The sequence below is a fragment of the Hypanus sabinus genome, chromosome 11 (genome assembly GCF_030144855.1).
Source record: "Hypanus sabinus isolate sHypSab1 chromosome 11, sHypSab1.hap1, whole genome shotgun sequence".
Classification (NCBI taxonomy): domain Eukaryota; kingdom Metazoa; phylum Chordata; class Chondrichthyes; order Myliobatiformes; family Dasyatidae; genus Hypanus; species Hypanus sabinus.
This window is the reverse complement of record NC_082716.1, coordinates 54,632,217-54,658,971: the sequence shown is the minus strand read 5'-3', so window position 1 is coordinate 54,658,971 and position 26,755 is coordinate 54,632,217. Positions and strand designations below refer to the sequence as shown.

The 26,755-nt window shown below is 40.6% G+C and overlaps 1 protein-coding gene across 1 annotated transcript in view; it reads right to left on the bottom strand.

Annotated features, from left to right (window-relative positions):
- lrrc40 (leucine rich repeat containing 40) overlaps positions 1 to 26,755 on the bottom strand; it is an 82,551-nt gene that overhangs the window by 11,036 nt on the left and 44,760 nt on the right. The window contains exons 9-11 of the mRNA XM_059984355.1: positions 20,928 to 20,973; positions 18,048 to 18,147; positions 3,103 to 3,210 (exon numbers count right to left, since the gene is read on the bottom strand). Of these exons, the coding sequence (XP_059840338.1) occupies positions 3,103 to 3,210; positions 18,048 to 18,147; positions 20,928 to 20,973 (254 nt within the window). The remainder of the gene's footprint in view (positions 1 to 3,102; positions 3,211 to 18,047; positions 18,148 to 20,927; positions 20,974 to 26,755) is intronic.

Genomic DNA, 26,755 nt, shown 5'->3' with positions numbered 1-26,755 from the left:
AACATTTTACTTCCCTTCCTCACCACTGACTCAACTTGTAAGTTAACGTTTAAAGAATCCTGCACAACGACTCCCAAGTCCCTTTGCACTTCTGATTTTTGTATGTTCTCTCTCCCTGTTTAGAAAATAGTCTATACTTTTATTTCATGAGAAGCACATGAGAAGCATTTGATGGCTCTGGGCCTGTGTTCACTGCAATTTAGAAGAATAAGGGGAGATTTCATTGAAACCTATTAAATGTTGAAAGGCCTAGATAGAGTAGATGGAGAGGATGTTTCCTACGTGTGGAGGAGTCTAGGTCAAGAGGACAGTCTCAGAACAGAGGAATGTCTATTTAGAATGGAGGTGAGGAGGAATATCTTTAGCCACAGAGTGCTGAATCTATGGAATTTGTTCCCACAGGTGGCTGTGAAGACCAGGTCATTGGGTGCATTTTAGACAGAGGTTGATAGGTTCTTGATAACTTAGTACGTGAAAGGTTAAGGAAAGAAAGCAAGAGAAAGGAATTGAGAGAGAAAATGGATCAGCCAGGATGAAATGGTGTAGCAGACTCAACGGGCTGCATGGCCTAATTCTGCCTATGGTCTAAGTGTTAAGGTCTTACGTCTTAAAATTACAAATACAGAAATCTGAAAATACTCAGCAAATCAGACTACATCTGTAGAAAAAGAAACAATTAACTTTTCAGATCCAAGAAGCTCCATCAAAGCACAGAGACATTAGTCTAGGTATCTTGATAAAGTGAGATGTTAAGACGCATTTAAGCTCCTTCTTCTGTATATTGTGTTGAAAATGTCAGTGAAATGTTGTATACTCTGGCCTACATATTCTGACAGACTAGAATATACAAATGAAAGAGAAGAGAGAGATGACTGTCAAAAATGGCCAGTCACTACAAACAGTATGAAAAAGCCAGATATCCGAAGTTGAGTCTTGTAGGCTGCAATGAGCTCAGACAAAAGATGAGGAGTTGTTCCTTAAGCTTGTGTTGGGCCACAGATGGAGAGTTGAGTGGTGCGGGTTTGGTGAGTTAAAACTATAGCCTCAGAGTCATTCCTGTGAACTGAATGCAGGTACTCCACAAAGTGATCCCTAATTCGTGTTTTGTTTCTCTAATGCAAAGCTGTAACACTGTATGTAGCACACAAGATTCTAAGTACAAGTGAATCACTGATTCACCTACAAGGACATTTGGGATCCGTGGATGGTAGATGGGAAGAAGTCTTAGGACAGGCGATACACCTTAACTTGCCAGCTGATAATGAGCAGTAGACTGAGACAGTAGAGCAGAGAAGGGAGTATCAAATAAGGAACCCCACTGAAATGCCAAGAGGGAAGTCAAATAAGAGTTTGGTAGTGGAATCTTACTGGGGTTGTCAGAAGTTGCAAAGGTTGGTAGACTAGAAGATGGGGACTGAGCATTCTGTTCTTGCTTTGCAATTCTTGCTAGCTTACTCCCATAATCTGTTTATCTTTTTTAAACCATTTTTTAAAAGTCATCTTTTGCTGATTTCTATAATTTTCCATAATCTTCATGACTACCATTATTCCTTCCAACATTGGTTTGATTTTATTTTCAATTTGATATCATTCTTTAATTAATTATCGATAGATTAATTTTCTTTTAATACTTTTCTCTCAAAAGAATATATCTTTGTTGAGACTCAAAACATCTCTCCTTAAATATCTGCCACTACTTACTAATCAATTTTTCTAGTCTGCTTAGCCAACTCTGCCTTCATATATTTTAATTGTCGTTATTTAAATATAAGGCATCTGTATAGCCTAAGTTCATCACTATCAAATGCTATCCTGTTATAATCACTCTCTCTCTCTCTCTCTCTGAGGGTCCTTTACTATGAGATAATTAATCCCTTCTCATTATTCAAACATTATTCAGTCATTATATACCATGTCTCAAAGAATTGTCTCAAAACCACTACTTCTCAATACTACTATTACCAATTTGTTTTCTCCAATCATCATGAAGAGAAAGTTTCTCGCAATCCATTATTATCTGATTCATACTCCGCTCTACTGTTAGGGAACCCACAGACTAGTAACATCAGTGACAATTTTCCCTTGCACTTTATCTCTAATCAAACTGATTATTAAACTTGATATGCTTACTCCTTACAATTCTACTGATTCATTACTAAAAGACCAACCACACCATCTTTACCTTTTTGCTTATCCTTCCAAAAAGTAGCTAGAATATTTAATTTCCAGCCACATTTTTTGTATTACCAAGTCATTATGTATATATTCATTTTCTATTTGTGTTCGGTGTATTTGTCTTGTTGAGAATGTTGTGTGCATTCAGATAAAAAAAAAATCCCAGTGTTCCATATATATTTACTGGTGCTCTCTAATATTTCTACCTCTCTGCCACACTCTCAATCATAACATGGCCAAATGCTAATTAGAAGAACAACACTTTCATATTCCACTTGAGTAACCGTGTTCTTTTCCACCAATTCATCCAGGTTCTCTCCAACTTTGTTCAGCTTTTTCATTCCTTCCTCCCTTGTTATCAGGACTCATAACTGCTTCCCACCCAGTTTCATCTGCACATTACTCATCCACTTGGGTTTTTACTCTTACAGATACCCTACCCCTTGTCTGTCTCATTAAATGAAAAACAATTATTCCACACCAGTTACCACCGAGACACACATTTGTGTTGTTGACCCACTCCAATTTGGACAAGGCTTGCATTATTTCAATAGATTATTATTGTTGTGCTTCTTCTTTCAATTTGAGACCCTAGCTATCTGTACGGTCACACCAGTACCTCTTCATCATTACAATCAATCATTACAACTGTATCTTTTACTTCCACTTTAGTATGAGTATGGAGGAGGTGTCCTTAACCATAATATCAATACTGCTTCAGGATTCGTATAACATCTAATTTCGTCGAGCTGTAGCACAGTGCTATGGTCAGTTTACTTAAATGAATCCTAACATTGCACTTACCTTTGAAACCAATTGATCTGTACTTCATGTCCATAAATTACTGAGATCCCAGGTTATGCCACAGGTTTTTAAAAACCTTTCTAACAAAAAAAGGCTCACAGGCAGTAGGTATATTAGACCCACCTAGGAGGGACTCCAGTCAACAAGTTCTTACTCAAGTTCACAGTAGCAATGAGAGTTCCATTAGCGGCATCAAATACGTCATCAGGAACAACAGCGGCCTTCTGGTTACTGGGTCAGAAAGAAGAATGCTTAGTTACTGAAAGGGTTTAAGTCAAACAATAAAAATGCTGAAGTTACTTCTGGGAATAAATAAATCAATTCTATATACATATCATGCTTAGGTCCATAAATCTTTGGCTTAAGTAAAGGTGCTCTCATATAACAGTTAAACTGTTGAAATGCATAAATAATTAATGTTTTCAAATATCAGAAAGGCTTCCTAAAAAGATACAATGCACTTATATAACCTGTAGCAATCTAGAGAGCACAGAACGAGCTTTGAGATCCCTGTCTAGGAGGCCATTATCTTATTTGTTTCAAGGTTCATGGCTTGCAATAATTCACTACATTTTAAATATGTATGTAAAGGGGGTTTCTTTTTTTTCTTTGTTATTGTTGGGAAAGGGTTTCCTTTTGTTAACTAGCAGGAATGCTAATTTACTGATAACGAGAATGGTATTCCTTTGTAAACCAAATGGGGACTAATGTTCTTTCTTCTGAGTCTGTAAGCTTTTGTTGATGGGCTTTTGGGCAGATCGGCGCGAGGGGGTCGAGAGAAAGGACGCAATGCTCTAAGCTGGGCGAGGATCGGACCCCAAAGGGGGGTCCGAGGCCGGGAGATTCTCCGGGGGGGAGGGGGATGAAGCTAGATGTGCTTGGTTGACCACTCAGAGGGTCCTGAGCTGTTTGGAGAGTCGAGGAGTTTGGAGGGGATCGAACGGTGGCCAGAAGACTTCAGAAATTGAGCTCCAACGGCTGTGCACGAAGTGGTTTGGACTTTGATAAGTTTGGCGCCTTTTCTTTAATTTTCTCTTCATATATACTGTATTGTTATTAATCACTTAGTTATAGTAACCTTTATAAATTGTACTCATTTAATCGCATATGGTGTACTGTCTGTTTTTTTGGGCGAGGAGGGGACATCACACAGCATCCACACCAGCTGATTACCCAGTTTGGCGGGGCCGAAGGCTGCTCCCCCTAGACGAGAACGAGCTGAGCGAGCCTGAGGCGACCCAGGGAGTTACATGTAAATTATTACAAGCTTACTCAAGAAAACACTGGTGGATTCATCTAAATCAGTAAGTTGGAAATGTTGCTCAGCTTTCTCTGATGTTGTCTGTTTTAAATGATTATAATGTACAACAAATATTTTCATAATTATTAAAATACACAACAGAATTGAATGATTTTGATAAATTAAACTTCCTGGAAACAAAGCACACCACTAATATCCTAGAGGGTGTGGTTGCTAGTACTGCATTGGGAGCAGGGTGTTAAACTAGAGTTGTAGAGGAATGGGAATCAGAGTGCCAGAACAGATAGTGGAGAGGTTGTGGAGATAAGAGTGGGAGGGATTAAAGGAGGAGGGGGTGGCGTTACTAGTCAGGGAAAATGTTACCTCAGTGCTCAGTCAGGACACACAGAAGAACTTGTCTAGTGAGGTTTTGTGGGTGGAACTGAAGAATAAAAATGGCATGACCACATTAAAGAGGCTATATTTTGGACCACCCAACAGGTCGCAGGATTTAGAGGAACAAATCTGTAGAGAGCTCGTAGACTTGCAAGAAACAGAAGTTTTTAAAAACTTTACACATCCTATACTGTAAACATTCTATATGGGATAGACTGTCAAATGTCTTCAAGAAAGTTTCCTTTATCAGCACATAGAAGACCCAACAAGAGAGTGTGCAAATTTTGATCTCCCATTAGAGAATGAAACAAGAAAATGTGACAGAAGTTTGTGTAGGGAAACACTTTGCATCTAGAAATCATAATGCCATAGTTTCAAAATAATTATGGAAAAGGATAGGTCTGGTCCTTGGATTGAGATTCTAACTTGGGGAAAGGCCATTTTGATGGTATCATCATTAAGGAAGAGGGAGGTCTTCAAAGTGAAATTCTGAGAATACAAAACTTGTATATGTCTGTCAGAACAAGACAAGGATAGCAGGTTTAGGGAACCTTGGTTTTTGAGAGTTTTTGAGAGAAAAAGAAAGGTGCAATGGCAGTGTAGGCAGGTAGAAACAAATGAGGTACTTGAGGAGTACAAAAAAATGCAAGAGAACACTTCAGGAAGAAATTATGAGGAAGAAAGCATGAGTTGACTCTAACAGTCATGGTGAATGAGAATCTTAAGGGCTTCTGCAGATATGTTAAGAGCTAAAGGATCACAAGGGGCAAAATTGGTCCTCTGGAAGATCAGAATGGTAATCTATGTGTGAAGCCAAAGAGATGAGAGAGATGTTAAATACACTTTTTTTCATCCGTATTTACTCAACACATGGACACAGAGTCTACAGAAGTGAAGCAAAGCAGCAGCAATATCATAGACCCTGTATAGATTATAGGGGAGGAGATGTTTGCCGTCTTGAGGCAAATTAGAGTGGATAAGTCCCTAGGGCCTGACCGGATGTTCCCTCGGAGCCTGTGGGAGACAACTGCAGTAATTGCAGGAGCCCTAGTAGAGAAATTTATATCATCCTTTCTAACAGGTGAGGTACTGAAAAATTGGAGGATAGCCAATATTGTTCAGCTGTTTAAGAAAGGGTCTAAAAATAAAACAGGAAATTATAGGCCAGTGAACCTCATATCAGTAGTAGGAAAGTTATTGGAAGGTATTCTAAGGGACTGGATATATAAGTATTTGGTAGACAGACTGATTAGCAATAGTCAGCATGACTTTGTTTCATAGGTTGCATTTGATGAATCTTACATAGTTTTTCGTGGAAGTTACCAGGGATGTTGATGATAGCAAGGTGGGGATGTAGTCTGCATGGGCTTCAACAAAGCATTTGATAAGGTTCTGCATGGGAGCTTGGTCAAGAAGGTTCAGTCACTTGGCTTTCAGGATGAGGTAATATATTGAATTAGACATTGGCTTTTGAGGGAAGCCAGAGAGTGGTAGTAGATAGTTGCCTCTCTGACTGGAGGTCTGTAATTAGTGGCGTGCCATAAGGATTGGTGCTGGATCCGCTTTGATAGTCATCTATTTTGACGATTTGCATGATGTTTAACTGGAACAGCAAATTTGTGGATAATGCCAAGATTGGGAGGTGTAAGGAACCGCGAGGAAGTCTATCAAAGCTTGCAGCAGGATCTGGACCAGCTGGAAAATTGGGCTGAAAGATGGCCGACAGAATTTAATGCAGACAAGTGTGAGGTGTTGCACTTCGGGAGGACCAACCAGGGCAAGTCTTACACAGTGAACAGTAGAGCTCTGAGGAGTATGGTAGAACAAAGGGATCTAGGAATACAGGTCCATAATCCACTGAAAGTGACATCTCATGTAGATAGGGTCATAAAGAAAGCTTTTGGCATATTGGCCTTCATAGATTGAGGTATTGAGTACAGGAGCTGGGATGTTATGTTGAAATTGTATATGATGCTGGTGAGGCCTAATTGCAGCATTGTGTGCAGTTTTCTTCACCCTCTACAGGAAATGAGATTAAAAGAGTACAGAAAAATATTGATAAGGATTTTGCTGAGACTGGAGAACCTGAGTTACAAGGAAAGATTGAATAAGTTAGCATTTTATTCTCTAGAATGTAGAAGATTCAGGGGAGATTTGATCGAGGTATCCAAAATGATAAGGGGTACAGAGAGGGCAAATGCAAGCAGGCTTTTTCCACTGACCTCTACACCTAGAAGTCATGGTTAAGGGTGAAAGGTGATATGTTTAAGGGGAACATTGGAGAGATCAAAAGCTTGAGAGGACATAATTGACTCAGGATCAGGTTTGCTGATTGAGTACTAAAGGCAGCAACTCGTGGCAGTAATGGAGCTTTGAGCATTGATAAGCAAGAACAAATTAAGTGAGGCAGGGACAAGAGGAGTGGCCATCATTGGAGTGGACAGAGTTAGAATGGAGCTTTAGAGGCTTTAGCTCTTTGAGGTTTTAGCAAAGAGAGGCTTCAGTAGAGAAGGCAACAAAAAAGCTGTAGGTAAGAGTTTTTATCCCTCCCCCCCCCCCTTAACATTTGTTCAGTTAGAGCAGTAAAGATGACAGGCAGGATAATGGAATGCTCCTCTTGCAGAATGTGACAACTACACTTGTGAGAAGTGCATTTAGCTGCAGCTTCTAATGCTCCATGCTAAGGAGATGAAGCTGGAACTGGATTATTCGAGTGGCTGAGGGTGTGATAGATAAAACATAGAGAAAGGTAGTTACACTCAAGATACAGAACACAGAGAACTGGGTAACAGTCAGGAAGGGGATAGGGGTTAAACAACCAGTGCAAAGTACCCCTGTAGCTATCCCCTCAACAACAGAAATATGACTTTGGATATTATTGGGCAAGGATGACCTAGCAGAGGAAAGTGACGGCATTTGGGTCTCTGGCACGAGTCTGACTACGATTCAGAAAGGAAGGGAGGAGAAAAGGCAAGGTATGGCGATATGACATGGGTAGGAAGAATGATAAGGTTTTCCACAAGGAGTTCAGGGATGTTAAGTTAAAGGCCAGGACCTCCAGGGTTGAGATCTCAGGATTGCTACCCATGCCACGTATTAGTGCGACCAGAAATAGGAAGATTATAAAGTTTAACTCATGTCTAAGGAGTTGGTGAGGGAGGGAAGGCATAAGATTTTTGGATCATTAGGCTCTCCTCCAGGGAAGGTGGAACCTATACAGAAGAGTCATTTTGTACCTGAACTGGAAGGGGACTAATATCCTAGTGGGACTAATTGTTAATGCTGCATGGTGGCATTTAAACTAGAGTTGCAGGGGGATGGGAACCAGAGTGCCACAACAGTTTGTGGAGAGATTGTCTGAGGCCTTAGCAGTATCTGCCTCCACAAAGTCGGGAATCAAAAAATCAAGCATGCATATGGATAAATGCCTGCAATTATGATTAGTGAGACTTGGTTGCAGGAGGGGCAGTACTGGGAGCTCAGTATTCTGGGGTTCCGTTGTTTTAGACATGACAGAGCAAGAGGGATTAAAAAAGGAGGGGTGGCGTTACTAGTCAGGAAAAATGCCATGGCAGTGTTCCATCAGGACAGACTGGAGAACTTATCCAGTGAAGCATTATGGGTGGAACTGAGAAATAAGACAGATATGGCCATATTAATGGGGCTGCATGACAGGCCATCCAACAGTCCGAGGGATTTAGAGGATCAAATTTGTAAAGAGATCACAGACTGCTGCAAGAAATAGAATGTTGTTATGTAGGTAATTTTAAACTTTCCACATATTGCCTGGGAATCCCATGGTGAAAAAGGACTAGATGGGATAGATGTATTCAGAAAAGTTTCCTTTATAAGTACAGTACATAGAAGTCCCAACATGAGAGTGTGCAGAACTTGATCTGCTATTAGGTGACAGAAGTTCGTGTGGGGGAACACTGTGCATATGGTGATCACAATGCATTAGTTTCAAAATAAATATGGAAAATGATAGGTCTGGTCCGCGAACTGAGATTCTAAATTACAGAAAGGACTAATTTTGATGGTATCAGAAATGATCTGGCAAGTCTAACTGGAACCAGCTGTTTTCTGGCAAATGTACACTTGGTAAGTGAGAGGACTTCTGTCATCAGGTGGGTGTTGGGAACAGACCCAAATGCAAGACACAGACACTGAAGTACTAGGGAAAGTGGGACCTGGTGTTTCAGAAAGCAAGGGAAGTTTGGGAGAAGCAATGCTAGACAAGACTAGGATACAGGGCCTGGGCTAGGACTAGACTGGGAAAGAGGGACCTGGACAAGGAACTAGGAACAGGGAACTAGGAATCTGGACAAGGATTCCGAGCCAGAGACTGGACAGGGACCTGGAACCTGGGTCTTGACGCTGACTTGGGCTTGGACTCCGGATCTAGGTGAGGACTGGACGTGGGGGCAGGATGAGGACATGCAGCTCAGACTAGGTCTTGGTCGAGGGACAGCAAAGCAGAAGCAGGGAGAAGCGTAGCTGGACACGGACTGGAACCTCCTTGGAGCCTTGGACATGGACTGGAACCTCCTCGGAGCCTTGGGCACGGACTGGAACCTCTTCGGAGCCTTGGACACGGACTGGAACCTCCTCTGAGCCTTGGACACAGACTGGAACCTCCTCTGAGCCTTGGACACGGACTGGAACCTCCTCTGAGCCTTGGACACAGACTGGAACCCCCTCGGAGTCCTGGACACGGACTGGAACCTCTTCGGAGCCTTGGACACGGACTGGAACCTCCTCTGAGCCTTGGACACAGACTGGAACCTCCTCTGAGCCTTGGACACCGACTGGAACCTCCTCGGAGCCTTGGACACAGACTGGAACCTCCTCTGAGCCTTGGACACGGACTGGAACCTCCTCGGAGCCTTGGACACGGACTGGAACCTCCTCTGAGCCTTGGACACAGACTGGAACCTCCTCTGAGCCTTGGACACCGACTGGAACCTCCTCGGAGCCTTGGACACAGACTGGAACCTCCTCTGAGCCTTGGACACGGACTGGAACCTCCTCGGAGCCTTGGACACGGACTGGAACCTCCTCTGAGCCTTGGACACGGACTGGAACCTCCTCGGAGCCTTGGACACGGACTGGAACCTCCTCTGAGCCTTGGACACGGACTGGAACCTCCTCTGAGCCTTGGACACGGACTGGAACCTCCTCGGAGCCTTGGACACGGACTGGAACCTCCTCGGACCCTTGGACACGGAATGGACTTGACTCAAAGCCTGAGACTTGGACTGGACTTGTACACGGAATGACAAAACAACCACAGTCCATTCGAGTCTTGGCTCGGAGAAGCAGCAACCGGACCAGCAAAACTCAGCTAGCCATGGAAACGGCAGAACTCATACCTTTGGCTCAGAGTGGCGCAAATGGCAGTCAACTCAGCTGGTCACGAAAACGACTGAATCCACAGTGCAGCTCCAGGTAGCGAAGCCACTATGTGCCCACAATGAACAGGGACCCGAATCGGGTACAACTGCACTTGCTCAGGTGCCCGTCCTGCCCGGGAGTTCTGACGGGAGTTACTGCTGGGGTAACAGTCAGGGATATGGAAGGGACGATCCAATCGCAGGGTAACGGCAAAGACAGCCTGACTTACCCCCCAGAGGCGAGGATAGGGTACCAACAAGACAAACCGGCACCTACACTCGAACCCAAGGCCAATTATATTCCCGGCCCCAAGACAAGAATCAGGTGCCAATGATTAAGCCCAAATGAAACAAGGGACAGCCAAAAGACCTGGAATCTGGAGTCCATGGACCAGACCGTGAACTGGAACGCGGACTTCACGGAACAGACCTTAACACCTTTAGAAGTGAAATATCAAATATACAAACCTTGTATGTGCCTGCCAGAGTAAAAGGTAAAGACAACAAGTGTAGGGAACCTGGGTTTTCAAGAGATATTAAGGTTCTGATTAAGAAAACAAATTGAGGTACATAGCAGGTATAGGCAGGTAGCAACAAATGAGGTGCTCAGGAGGGCTAAAAGGCAACAAACAAGGTGAAGGGGATCCCAAGGGCTTCTACAGATATGTTAAGAGCAAAAGCATTGCAAGGAACAAAATTGGTCCTCTTTAAGGTCAAAATGGTAATCCATGTGTGGTGCTAAAAGAGATGGGGTGGATCTTCAATAATTTTTTTGCATCTGTATTTACTCAGGAACTGGACAGTCTATAGAAGTGAGGCAAAGTAGCATCAACTTCATGGGTCCCGTACGGACTACAGAGGAGGAGGTGTTTGCTGTTGTGAGGCAAATCAGGGGGTCTAAATCCCCAGGGCCTGACAAGGTGTTCCCTCGAACTTTATGGTAGGCAAATGCAGAGATTGCAAGTGCTTTAGCAGAGATATTTAAATCATCCTTAGAGGCAGGGGAGTTATCAGGGGATCGGAGGATAGCCAAGGTTGTTCCACTGTATAAGAAAGGCTCTAAACATAAACCAGGAAATTATAGACGGTTGAGTTTGACATCAGTCGTGGGAAAGTTATTGGAAGGTATTCTAAGAGACCAGATTTCTGAGTATCTGTACAGATAAACTGGTTAAGGATAATCCGGATGGCTTTACGTGGTTAGGTCATGTCTGACCAATCTAATAAGAGTTTTTCAAGGAAGTTACTAGGAATGTAAATGAAGGCATGGCAGTGAATGTTGTCTACATGTTGTCAAGGCATTTGACAAGATCCCACATGGGATGTTGGTGAAGAAAGTTCAGTCACTTGGCATTCAAGATCAGGTTATAAATTAAATTAGGCTTAGCTTTGTGGGAGAAGCGAGAGAGTGGTAGTAGATGATTGCCCCTCTGACTGGAGGCCTGTGACTAGCGGAATGCCAGGGGAATTGGTGCTGGGTCTGTTGATCTCCATGTCAACGACCTGGATGATAATGTGGTTCACTGAATCAGCAACTTTGTGGACAACACCAATATTGGGAGTGTAGTGGACAGTGAGGAAGGCTATCATGGCTTGCAGAGTGATCTGCATCAGCTGGAAAAATGAGCAGATGGAACTTAATGCCAGACAAGTGCGAGGTGTTGAACTTCAGTAGGACTGTAGGGCACTGAGGAGTGTGGTAAAACAAAGGAGTCTGGGAATACAGGTACACAATTCATTGAAAGTGGCATCACAGGTAAATAGGTTCGTAAAGAAAGCTTTTGACACAGTGGCCTTCATAAATCAATATATTGAGTACAGGAGATAGGATATTATGTTCAGGTTGTATAAGATATTGGTGAGGCCTAATTTGGAGTACTGTGTGCAGTTTTGGTCACCTACCTACAGGAAGAATGTAAATAAGATTAAAAGAGTACAGAGAAAATTTACAAAGATGTTGCCAGGTCTGGAGGACTGGAGTTATAAGAAAAGATCGAATAGGTTAGGACTTTCTTCCTTAGAACATAGAAGATTGAGAGGAGATTTGATAGAGGTATAGTAAATTATGAGGGGTACAGATAGGGTAAATGCAAGCAGGCTTTTTCCACTACAACTGGAGGTCATGGATTAAGGGTGAAAGGTGAAAAGTTTAAGGAGAAGATGATGGGAAACTTCTTCACTCAGAGGGTCATGAGAGTGTGGAACGAGCTGCCAGCACAAGTGGTGAATGCGAGCTTGATTTCAATGTTTAATCGAAGTTTGGATTGGTACATGGATGGCAAGGGTATGGAGGGTTATGGTTCTGGTGCAAGTAATGGGAGTAGGCATGTAATAGTTCTGGCAAGGACTAGATGAGCTGAAGGACTGTTTCTGTGCTGTACTTTTTAATGTTTCTATCATCTATCATATATACATGTCTAATCTGAAGAACACAAGTGCAAGGAGATAGTGTTGCCCAAAATGTTACAAGTGTTCCCCGATTACACTGGGCTCAAACTACATAGCTGTACAGTAATTTTCAGAATAACATTAGCAGGAAAAGTAGGACATTTTGGTTATATTCTTAATTATGAGTGGCATGCATTCAGAGCAGATGTTCAATGATGATAAAACTTATCTTCTCAAAAAGCCCAAAAGACAAGTACACCACCCCGACTGGCGAGGAATTCAGAGATAAGAAAATTCACCAGCTTAAAAAAATACACAAAAGATTCCTCCTGCATTAATTTTTTTAATGTTAAAACCTAGAATGAGACATTGTCTGAATGCTTTGCTTCTGTTAATATTTAATGTCTAGGGCCCTGTGAAGATTGCTACCTTAGAACTGAAATATCCTTTTATCTAAGATGCTCTATATTTCTGGAATATGGCAAGACCAACATTATTGGCCATCTCTAATTCCCCCTGAACTGAGTGGCTTGCAAAACCATTTCAGAGGGTTTCCATGAGACAATGTAGATGTAACACCCTGGGAAAGGTTTCATTGCTAATGTAATGGTCTTTCTGTAGAAGCACTGCTGATGTAATGATTTTCTGTGGCGGCAGTGCTTGGGTTATGGTTAGAGATAACGGGGGCTATGGAATGTGTGCTGTCCAATGAAGGGAGTGTTGTGTGCCTGAGATCGAGGTGATCTGGGTCTTTTGTTCGGCGGAAGATGGAGAGAGAAGAAGCCAGAAAGGAGAGGTCGTGGGCACCAGAAGGGAGTGGACTTGGAGTGGGCCCTGGAGTCGACAGACCCTGGGGAAATCAATGGAGGACCAGCAAAAGGGAAACCATGAGCTCCAACTTGTGCACATTAGACTGTTTCATTAAAATGGACCTTTTTGTCGCAAACATGAGGAGATCTGCAGATGCTGGAAATTCAAGCAACACACACAAAACGCTGGAGGAATGCAGCAGGCCAGGCAGCATTATAGGATATAACCATATAACAATCACAGCACGGAAACAGGCCATCTCGGCCCTCCTAGTCCGTGCCGAACTCTTAATCTCACCTAGTCCCACCTACCCGCACTCAGCCCATAACCCTCCACTCCTTTCCTATCCATATACCTATCCAATTTTACCTTAAATGACAAAACTGAACTGGCCTCTACTACTTCTACAGGAAGCTCATTCCACACAGCTATCACTCTCTGAGTAAAGAAATACCCCCTCGTGTTTCTCTTAAACTTCTGCCCCCAACTCTCAAATCATGTCCTCTCGTTTGAATCTCCCCTACTCTCAATGGAAACAGCCTATTCATGTCAACTCTATCTATCCCTCTCAAAATTTTAAATACCTCGATCAAATCCCCCCTCAACCTTCTACGCTCCAATGAATAGAGACCTAACTTGTTCAACCTTTCTCTGTAACTTAAGTGCTGAAACCCAGGTAACATCCTAGTGAATCGTCTCTGCACTCTCTCTAATTTATTGATATCTTTCCTATAATTCGGTGACCAGAACTGTAAACAATATTCCAAATTTGGCCTTACCAATGCCTTGTACAATTTTAACATTACATCCCAACTTCTGTACTCAATGCTCTGATTTATAAAGGCCAGCGTTCCAAAAGCCTTCTTCACCACCCTATCTACATGAGACTCCACCTTCAGGGAACTATGCACTGTTATTCCTAGATCTCTCTGTTTCACTGCGTTCCTCAATGCCCTACCATTTACCCTGTATGTTCTATTTGGATTATTCCTGCCAAAATGTAGAACCTCACACTTCTCAGCATTAAGCTCCATCTGCCAACGTTCAGCCCATTCTCCTAACCGGCATAAATCTCCTTGCAAGCTTTGAAAACCCACCTCATTATCCACAACACCTCCTACCTTAGTATCATCGGCATACTTACTAATCCAATTTACCACCCCATCATCCAGATCATTTATGTATATTACAAACAACATTGGGCCCAAAACAGATCCCTGAGGCACCCCGCTAGTCACTGGCCTCCATCCCAATAAACAATTATCCACCACTACTCTCTGGCATCTCCCATCTAGCCACTGTTGAATCCATTTTATTACTCCACCATTAATACCTAACAACTGAACCTTCTTAACTAACCTTCCATGTGGAACTTTGTCAAAGGCCTTGCTGAAGTCCATATAGACTACATCCACTGCCTTACCCTCGCCAACATTCCTCGTAACTTCTTCAAAAAATTCAATAAGGTTTGTCAAACATGACCTTCCACGCACAAATCCATGCTGGCTACTCCTAATCAGATCCTGTCTACCCAGATAATTATAAATACTATCTCTAAGAATACTTTCCATTAATTTACCCACCACTGATGTCAAACTGACAGGTCTATAATTGCTAGGCTTACTTCTAGAACCCTTTTTAAACAATGGAACCACATGAGCAGTATACCAATCCTCCGGCACAATCCCCGTTTCTAATGACATCTGAAAGATCTCCGTCAGAGCTCCTGCTATCTCTACACAAACTTCCCTCAAGGTCCTGGGGAATATCCTGTCAGGATCCGGAGATTTATCCACTTTTAAATTTCTTAAAAGCGCCAGTACTTCCACCTCTTTAATATAGATGCTGCCTGGCCTGCTGTGTTCCACCAGCATTTTGTGTGAGTTGTTCTTTCTTTTTGTTTTATTTTACTAACCCTTTAGTCAAATTAAGAATTATAAAGCCAAATCATTTAACTGCATATGGTGTTCTGTTTGTTATTTCGTGGTACTGATGTGCACCAGGGTAACACATCACGCAGCATCCACACAAATAGCAGGTTTTTCACCTCAATCTCATATGTTTGATGTGGTCAGAGATTATCTTCCCTAGACTTACACAGCCAACAGAATCTGAAGGTTACATAGAGATGGCGGGACAAAGTTTGATATCTACAGTACTGTGCAGAAGTACAGAGTGTGCACACACATACACATATCTATATCTCGATATATATATACAGATAGATATTTATGCCTAAGACCTTGGCTCAGTACTGTAGTAATTTCATACATTGCATTGTACTGCTAGCACAAAATAAAACCCTCAAATTTCATGACATAGGGAGTGATGATAAACCTGATTCTGATATGTCTCTGTTGTGGACTTAGAGTGGGAAAGGGTCAGGGAGAGGGGAATCATGGTTGGAAAAAGGGGAAGGGAGAGGGAAGGACCAGAGAAACATTCTGCAGTGATCAATAAATCAACTGTTTGGAATCGTGACTTTCCCTTGCTTCTTAGGACTCACACCACCCCCAAGCCTATTTTGCCACCTGTCCCGCACCCCTCCCATGGCACTCCACCCTCACAAAAGTCTTAGGCACCCTAGCTATATATATGTACCTAAGGCTTTTGCACTGTACTGTAAAAAACCTCACCTTAGCAAAGATATAACTTCCATTGAACAAAGTACAGAGACCCTGTATTCTCTTTTTATCTCCAGTTTAGTGATGTAAAACAACCCCGCAAAATTAGATCACTAAATCTGAAAGTGCACATCTTTCAAATGCCATATACCTAAATAATTACACAGGAAATTCTGAATATTCTCATTGTAAAGTTTCATGCTCATATGTTAAATTTCAAGCTGCAGTGTAATCAGTTGAGCATAGAAGTGATAGCTTTCCAGATAAAAAGGCTTTAGGTCTACTACTGTGTAATTAGAAAGAATTAATAGATATTCTAGTAGTTAAAGTTTTTCTAAGTAAATATTTGTAAAATTTCATATAAATGTCAAAATAATATTTCAATATAAAACCAGAAATTTTAAAGTACTGCTGTTCAAATGAGGATAGATGTACTTATACCAAATTCCTGACTGTTAACATCAAGTACAGAGGGTGATTAAAGAGGTAAGCTGAAGTTTGACATAAGCTGCAGGACAAATTTGAGTACAACATAGAGATATTGTGCTCCAGTTATATAGGATACTCCAAGAGCAAATCAAAAATACTGTTTACTGGCCTGACCTCCCAACCCAAGGATATACTCTGATAGAGTGTTGAGAAGTCTTGAACGTTTTGATTCTGTGTATCACTCAGGTCAGTCAATGTCAAAACATTTTAGTTACTGGGCTCTGACAATCAAGTCTGCACTTCTGGGCCCGTCCAGATTGAGAATCAAATTTATTATCACTGACAAAAACAATGTGAAATCTGTGGTATTGCAGCAACAGCACAGTGCAAAGCCATAAAATAGCTATAATTTACAAAAATGAATTTAAAAAAAAGCAAAAAAGGAATAAGAAGATGGTGTCCATGGACCATTCTTAAATTTGATGGTAGACGGGAAGAAGTTGTTTGGAATCACTGAGTGTGGGTTTTCAGGTTCTTGTATCTCTGTGTAGTAATGAGAAGAGGGCATGCCTCAGGTGTTGAGGGTCCTTAGAAATTGATGCCACCCCTTGAGTCACCGCACCTTAAAGGTGTCCTTGATGGTGGGGTGAGTTGTGCCTGTGAGGGAGTTGGATGAGTATACAACACCGCAGTTTTTTGCAATCCTGTGTATTACAAACTCTGTACCAGGCTATGATGCAAACAGTCAAAACATTCATTTATAGAAAATTGAAGGAATCTTTGGTGACAAACCAGATCTCCTCAAACTCTTAAAGTAGAATTCTGTTCAAATGTACAGGGGATGAAATTACAGAGCTTTGGTGAGATATTATTTGTGTAGTACAGTCTGGTTTGGCCTCCTTACCTAAAACAAAGATATATTCACTTTCAAGTCAGTGCAACGTTGTGGGATAAGGAAGGTATCGTGTGAAGAGTGTTTAAGTAGGACTATCCTAAGCTCGTTGAGAAGTGGTCTCATTGGTTCTGAGAAGGATTGATTGGGCAGATGCTCAGAAGCCATTTTCTCTAGGTGGGGAGTCTAGGATTAGTGAGCAGAGTCTTAGAATGAAAGGTCAGCAATTAAGGAACGAGAATAGGGGAAACACTTTTGCTCAACATTGAAAGCTTTTGGAATTCTCTACAGCCTTGGGGATAGTCAAACCTGATTTTTTGGATAACAGTAAAAGGATATGGGTATTGCACAGGTAAGTGAGCCACGATTTTACTGAATGCAAAGAAGGCTCAAAAGCCCATATTGCTTACTTCTGCTTCTATTCCTTACAGTCTTAAAATTCAATTTATCTTCATAGACAATAGTCTTTTATCTCAACTTCAGGAGCAGATTATATCGGTATCTTTCTGTCCAAAGAAAGAAATATGTCCATTTCTTCCCAAAAGTATTACCTGAAGGATTCTCAAGGCTGGAGTAATGAAAAGGGGCAGCTATAATGTTTCTTCCATTTCAAAACTATACACAACAATTCAACTACAAATATTTAATTCTACATTATATCTGAATAGGAGCAATTGCACAGATTAACGACCTTCAATAAAATTCCAAGATAACAGTTCTAAGTTTGTATTGAGGATTTTGTACGAAGTATGATTTTAGCAGTACTATGATCGAGAAAAACAAGTTAAAATGAAGATGGGCATTATAGCAAATTCATTATAGCAAAACACATACAAGTTATTACTTCAACAGAAATTTCAATATTGCTAAATTTATTCTTCTTCCACATTACATACCAGTATTCTAAAACCTTGTGTGATCCTAGGCTGTACACAGTGGGCTTAGACTCACTTGGAAATGTCATAGCTGTTGCTGGACCATTGTCACCTTCGTTAGCTGGTTGTTCATGTCAAAAAAAAAATCATTATTTGAACCATGTACACAGATAAAAAGAATAGGTCTGCCACTCAGTGTCACACTTATTTCACCTATATTCTGCCATTATTCTCTGGTCAAGTTGCTCATAGCATCAAAATGAAACTTCATTATCAAGAGTTAAATACAAATTAGTTACATATAATTTCAAGTTACAGAATTCTTCTAGTAAATCTGTGATGCATCCCCTACAAGGTCATTATTTATTTCCTTAAGTTTCAGGTCAGAACCCTACATTGGGAAGTTTCTGATCGTCAACTCCAAAACATTGACATTTCCTTTCCTAACAGAGTCACTGCTTGACCTGCTGAGATCTTCCATCAGATTGGTTCTTCCTCCAGATCTGTAGTCACTTGCTTAGACCATAGGATAAAGGAGCAGAATTAGGCCATTTGGCCCATCTAGTCAGCTCTGCCATTTCATCATGTCTGATCCAATTTTCCTCTCAGCCCCAATCTCCTGCCTTCTCCCCATATCCCTTCATGCCCTGACCAAAGATCTATAACCCAATGTCTTGACCACCTGTGGCAATGGATTCCACAGATTCGCCATTCTCTGGCGAAAGAAATTCTTCCTCATCTCCGTTCCAAATGAACATACCTCCATTCTCACCCTGTGTCCTCTGGTCTTAGACTCCCCCACCATAAGTAACATACTCTCCACAACCAAAGTATCGAGGTCTTTCAACATTTGACAGATTTCAAAGAGATTCCCCCTCGTTCTTCTGAATTCCAGTGAGTACAGGCCCAGAGCTACCAAACTCTCCTTATATGATAAGCCTTTCAGTCTCAAAATCTCAAAAGAAAGGACGATAATTTGCTTTCTTCTGCCTCTCTCCCTTCTCGAAGAGTGTAATGACATTTGCAATTTTCCAGTCCTCCAGAACCATTGATTTGTGAAAGATCATTACTAATGGCTGCACATCTCTTCAGCCTCCTCTTTCTGAATTCTGGGGTGTACACCATCTGGTCCAGGTGACGTATCTACCTTCAGTTTCCCAAAAACGTTCTCACTAGTCACAGCAACTTCACTTACTATTGCCCCCAACAGTCCTGAACTTCCGCCATACTGGTAGTGTATTCCACAGTGAAGACTGATGCAAATTACTGCTCTAAAGTTAGCAGTATTCCCCCTCCTGGGATCCAGACTGACCTGATTTTCCCATCTACCTGCATACTGAAATCCCCCATGACTATCGTAACTTTGCCGTTCTGTCATGCATTTCCTATCTCCCATTGTAACTTGTAGACTATATCGTTGCTACTGTTTGGAGGTCTGTATACAACTCCCATCAGGGTCTTTTTACCCTTGCAGTTTCTTAGCTCTCTCCATGATGATTCTACAGCTTCCTATCCTATGTCACCTCTTTCTAAGGATTTCATTTTTCATCAACAGAACCACCCCACCTCCTCTGCCTACCTGCCTGTCCTTTCGACACAAGGTGAACCTTTAGACGTTAAGCTTCCAGCTATAATCTTCCTTCAACCACGATTCAGTGAGGCCTACAATGTCATAACTGCCATATTTCTTTATTTTCTACCATCTACTTTGCAGTAAAAAACAATATTCCAATTATAATTTTTCATAATTTTTGTATACATGTGTGAGCATCTAACATATTCTGCACATGAAAGGTTAAATCCCATTGCTCCTGAACTCTTGGTCTCCCTACAGAAAATATTTTGATTTATTCTCACCGAGCTTCATCTGCTAGAGTTTTCTCCAATAACTGAATGTTATCCCTTATTGCCTTCTGGTTCCATCTAACACCATGTCATTAAGTACAATAGTAAGCTGCAAACAAGGATATATAGACTTTATTCCTTCATCCAGGTTGTTAATCAATATGCTGGATATCTGTGGACCTCAGCATAGGGTGCTTTGGGATAATTTGCCATATCCCACTAATCAGTGGCTCACCTGTAAGAATATATATTTGTCCATGCAATTCACTATCACATGCTAGTTGGGAGATGAAATTTGGAGGGTGTCTGGAGATATTTTGTATGATTATACAGTTCAGTTCAGAAAAGGAATATATAGTAACACCCTTAAATTATGCCACAGACAATGGAAATGTAGGCACACCTCTAAATGCAAAATGTGCATCTTGTGTATTATAGTGATAACCTCCAATGTACCCAGGAGAATATCCAGAGCAACACAAGCTAATAGCTGCTCAGTTAATTAAACTGCAGCTGACATTAGTCATTTTTTGGAAATTTACCAAATTAATAAACCTATGCATGAAATTTAATTTTTTCTATTGTCTCTGAACCTTCTTCAAGTTATTTTTTTCTCACATATGGCATCCTTACCATCTATTTGTTGGGCAAAGAATCTGGAATGCTTTCACTTGTGACCGGTAAGGAGTTCAAGGCAATGCCCCATGGATCTTCCCACTCTGGAGAAACACTAATCATCTACTAAACACATTTTCATGTAAGTATTTGGAACTCATCAAATAAACGATAGACTTCAAACCCTTACCACAAAACTCACTGTTTTATTTTTCTGAGGATATTTCTATCTGTTGTTATATCTTTTGTGAAGACCATAATGAAACCTGATTACAATCAAAATAGCTAAGAAATGAATTATTCCACAAAATTAAAGCTACTTAAACACACAGAAGTCCCTGGTGCCATCGCAGGAAAATGTATTCATTTTCAATAAATTCACACAAATCTTTGTATATTACAAAGGTAGCTTTTTGAGTAAAAAATAAGTTGATTTTGTACCTTCAATTCTACTCCTCAAGTATTTGAGAAGTTCTTGTGTTCCTCTCTGTAAATAAAATACATTTTTAAACAAAAGTCAGTGAAGAAATATCCTAGTTTCTCTTTAACAAATGCGAACTAAACTTGGAGGAAGTTAGTAAGTAATATGAACCATAACTAGAAAAGGTATCAAAATACCATGGGCTGCATGCAAGTCAAATCACTGCAAACTAACTACTATGCTGAGGAAGAGACAAGGTGACAGGGATAAATTTTTTAAATTGTGGACTCCCCAAACACATATACTCCAAAATACATATTACGCACAGAACATTAGAGGTACTTGCACTGACCGGAGGATCATCATGTGTATTAAGTCAATAAGCTAATCAGTATGACCAAATATTATTTATTTTTAATATATATTTTAAGGGTACTTATTCATCCATTGCAATAGCATAAGCAATAGCCAGGGAACAATCACTAATAAGATTTTCAGCTTTATTAAAAGCAAAGTAGCTTTCTTTTTCAAAACAAAACATGATATTTTTCTTTCTGTTGTTGGTCTTTGAACTTTTTAAAATCAACTGCAATTGAGGCCTGTTACAAAGCCTCAGCAATACTTTATCACCATTAGATATTATGACAAAATTTTTCTGGAAATGATCAGTCTACACTCGTGCTAGAAAGTTTGTGAACCCTGTAGAATTTTCTCTATTGCTGCATAAATATGACCTAAAATGTGATCAGATCTTCACGCGTCCTGAAACTAAATAAAGACAACCCAATTAAATAAATAACACAAAAGACCATTATACTTGTTCATTTATTTGGAGAGAGAAATAATACATTATTACATGTATTTGTTGGAAAAGTATGTGAACCTTTGCTTTCAGTAACTGGTGTGACCCACTTGTACAGCAATAACTTCAATCAAGCATTTCTGATAAATGTTAATCAGTCCTTCACATTGGCTTGGAGGAATTTCAGGCCATTCCTCCTTACAAAACTGCTTCAACTCTGGGATGTTGGTGGGCTTCCTTGCATGAACTGTTTCCTTCAGGTCTTTCCACAACATTTCTATTGGATTAAGGTCAGGATTTTGACTGCCATTCCAAAACACAAATTTTCTTCTTTTTAAACCATTCTGCTGTTGATTTATTCTTGTCTCTCGTCTTATTCTTGTCTTGTTGCATTATCCAAATTCTATTAAGCTTCAGATAATGGACTGCTACCCTGACATTCTCTTGTAACATGTCTTGATACAATTTTGAATTCATTGTTCTCTCAATGATTGCAAGCTGTCCAGGCCCCAAGGCAGCAAAGCAGCCCCAAACACTGATGCTCCTTCCACCATTCTTCACAGTTGGGGTGAGGTTTTGGTGTTGGTGTGCAGTGGCCTTTTCCCTCTAAACATAGCAATGTGGATTTCTGCCAAGAAGTTCAACTTTTGTCTCATCTGCCCATTGAACATTGTCCCAGAAGCATTGTAGAACATCCAGGTGGTCTTTTGCGAACTTGAGATGTGTAGCAATGCTTTTTTTTAAGATCAGTGATTTCCTCCATGGTATCATTCCTCAAGCACCATTCTTGTTCAGTGCTTTTCTTATAGTGGACACATGAACAGAGACTTTAGCAAGTTCTGGAGATTTCTGCAGGTCTTTTGCTGTTAGCCTTGGGCTCTTTTTCACCTCCTTCAGCATTGCATGTTGTGTTCTTGGTGTGACCTTTGTAGGATGCCCACTCCTAGGGAGAGTAGCAACAGTACTGAGTTTCCTCCATTTGTAGACAATTTCTCTACAAATGAACACGCAGGTCTTCTGAAATGCTTTTGTAGCCTTTTCCAGCTACGCGCATCTCTACAAATCTTCTTCTAAGGTCTTCTGAAAGATGTTTTAATCGAGGTATGGTGCACATAAACAGATCTTCCTTGAGAAGAGCAGCCTCTGTCAATAACCTCACTTTGTGAATCTTTTTTATAGGGTGGGGCACCACTACAACCCACACCTCCAATCTCATCTCATTGACTGAACACCTGACTCCAAATAGCTTTTGTAGAAGGCATTACCCAGAGGTTCATGTACTTTCCCAACAAATACATCTAATATTAGATCATTTTTCTCAATAAATATATGAACAAGTATGAAGTTTTTGTGTTATTTACTTGAGTTCTCTTTAGCTAGTTTTAGGACTTACATGAAGACCTGATCATATTTTAGATCATATTTGTGCAGAAATAGAGAAAATTCGACAGAGTTCACAAACTTTCTAGCACCACTGTATATATCTGTATGTTGGCTGCATATTGTAACATTTGTTTGTTCCATTGTGGGCATATTGCTGCAGACTGAAGTTATGCCCAAGATTTCTAGTGAATAGCTATTAAGTATTTTGCTATGCATATTGTGGAATCACTGAAGGAAAAGATGACTGGCTTGAAATAAACAGCAAAATATGATCAAAATATGTGTAGGCTGAGACATCCAGCCCCTCATGCCTGCTTTACCTTCAATGATTACAGCTCAGTGTTCAATACCATCATGCCCTCAGTACTAATCAACAACTCCAAAATGGGTGTCTATACCTCAATCCATAACTGGATCCTTGACTCCCCCATTAAAAGACCACAGTTAGTGCAGAATGGAAATAACATCTCTTCCTCGCTGACAATCAATACTAGTGCACCTTAAGGATGCATGCTTAGCCGACTGCTCTACTCTCTACACCCACAAATGTGTGGCTGGACACAGTTCAAATGCAATTATTAAATACGACGATGAGACAACTACTATTGGCAGAATTTCAGATGATGATAAGGTGGTGTACCGGAGTGAGATAAATCAACTGAGTGGTGTTGCACGCAACATCAGTAAGACCAAGGAATTAATTGTGGACTTCAGGAAGGGGAAATCTAGCGAACACACATCAGTCCTCAATGAGCGATCAGCAGTGAAAAGGGTGAGTAGTTTTAAGTTCCTGGGTATCAACATCTCTGAGGATCAATCTTGGGCCTAACATATCGGGGCAGTTACAAAAAGAAGGCACGACAGCCATTATATTTTATTAGGAGTTTGAGGAGACTGGTTATGACACCAAAGACTCGCACAAATTTCTGCAGATCTACCACGGAGAGCATTCTTAACTGGTGCATTTTGGTACGGAGAGTTGACTGCACAGGTTTGAAAACAGCTGTACAAAATAACAAACTGAATCATTCACAAACAAGAGAAAGTCTACAGATACTGCAAATCCAAGCAGCACACACAAAATGTTGGAGGAATTCAGCAGACCAGACAGCATCCATGGAAATGAGTGGTCGACATCTCGGCCCAAAATGGCAACTGTACTCTTTTTCATAGATGCTGCCTGGCCTGCTGAGTTTCTCCAACATCTTGTGTGTGTTGCTTTAACCAGCTCCGTTGTAGGGACTAATTATCCCAGCATCGAGGATAACTTCAAAAACGATGCCTCAAAAAGGCAGCATCTATCATTAAGGACCCCATCACCCAAGACATGCCCTCTTCTCATGCTACTATCAAGGAGATGGTACAGGAGCCTGAAGACACACACTCAATGTTTCAGGAACAACTTCTTCCTCTCTGCCATCAGATTTTTGAATGGACAATGAGCCTACGTCCATTACCTCAATACTTTGTTTTTCTTTTTTTTTGTTCTCTTCTTGCACTGGCATTATTTAATTTTTAAAAATATATTGGTTACTGTAATCTGTAGCTTTTTCATTATTATATATTGCGATGTTCTGCTTTCACAAAGCAACTAATTTCACAACATATGCCAGTGATGGTAAACCTGATTCTGATTTTGAAAATCACATCTGATCTTTCACCTCAGCATTGCTTTCCTATGCTTATCCCACATCCCTTGAAAACATTACTATTTAAAAATTAATGTCTTGAACACATAGCAATGAGCCTCCACAAAACTCTTGGATAGCAAATTCAAAAGATTAACCAACCTCTGGGTGAAGACATTTCTTTTCATTAATTTTGAGGCTATGATCCCTACATCTCAACAAACTACCCAGGATAAAAACAACTCCTTACCATCCAGCCAAGGAATTTTCATGTTTAAATGAAATCATCTTCCTTTCTTCTACATGGGTAAGAAGATCAGTCCTGAACATTAACATTTCAGGTCTCACTAGGGCTCTATTGTATATAATTGCAGAATGACATCTTAGGCATTCAAATCACTTTGCAATAAAACATAACATACTGTTTTCCTTCTAAACAGCTTGCTGAACATATTTGTTAGATTTCAGTGGACCAGGACAACCAGGTCCTTTTGAACCGGGAAGTTTGATCCCTTATCATTTAAAAAAAAAACTATTTTTTCCGAACTGGATAATCACACTTTTCCACATTATATCCATCTGTCATGTCTTTCTTAGTCACATAGCCTATCTATATCTTTCTAAAGTCTCTACATCATTTTCAGTCCACACTGCCATTTGCATAGTGTCTTCAGCAAACCTGAATATCACTTTGTCCCCTGGTTAAAATCACTGACGTTGATTCTCAAGAGTTGGAGCTATAGTACCAATCCCATGCATCAGTAACACTGATCACTGCCTGAATATGACCATTTTAGCACTTTGCTTTCTGTCCATTAACCAGTTTTATTTAATAATCCCCAACATGGAACTTTATCAAAATGTTTTTTGAAAATTCTAGGAAATCACAATTGGTTTGCCCATATCATATTATATGGTTATAAATGCAAAAGCGTCAAAAATACTTGCCACCATGGTTATTTTCTCATAGGTTCACACTAACTATATCCAAATCCTTTTATTGCTTTCTAAGTACAATGACAGTCATAGGAAACTACAGCATAAAAACAGGCCCTTTGTCCCACCTATTCTGTGCTGAACCATTTAAACTGCCCAGTTTCATTGACCTGCACCCGGACTATCGCCCTCCCATCCATTTAAATTTCTAAACAAATATTGATACATCTTTCCCTAGTAGTACGGGTAGGTTCTGATAATTTGTCCACTGCAAACAAGCTACTGTTCCTTCTTTTTTTTGTCCCCCTTTTCCTTCCTTAAATCATAAGATTTGCTACATTCCAATTGCTGAGAATTACTCTGGAATCTATGTAATCAGGGTTATCCACCTGATAAACAGTAGCAGCCTGTTTTTCTGAAAGAAATTGCTGATGTTCAACAGATCTGCTAAGCTATGCTGAACCATATTTCTTCTTGAAGGTTGCTAGCTGGGGTTTCAGGATGCTCATCTCCTTGTGCACTCATACGTAGAGATAAGACCACTCCAGCCTGTTTGTGTATGTTCTGACCATAATGCCTAGTTTATAATTTGTCTTTTGGGGCTGTCATGCAGTGGATAACTTTGACTCCAGCCTGTCTTGTGTGGAAGGTATCTGAACAAATATATCTCTGTTTAAGGGGAACTGTTAGTTAGTTGGTGAGTTGGGCAGGAACGGTCACAGACACACTGTTCCTGTTTGAGCGACTAACTGAATAAGCCCCAGGTGCTTTGAATAAAGAGTTTGTACTTATACAGTCTCTGAGTGACTTTATCCAGATTTGACTTCTACATACCTTCTCCACAGGCAGCACGATCAAAAATCCTAGCATGCTGGTGATTGGGCCTGTGGATCAATTGCATTTCAGTCCCATTAATTAAGAGTAGTTATTACTACTTGTAATTTCTCTGAGCTTCCATTTTCTTTAGATCTGTAATCCTCCATGATTTCTGAGAGGTTTTTACCTCAACTTCCAGGAAGACAGAACAAAATATCTGTTTAACTTCTCTGCTGTTTCCTCATTTCCTGGTATGATTTTTCCTTTCTCAGTCTGTAAGGGA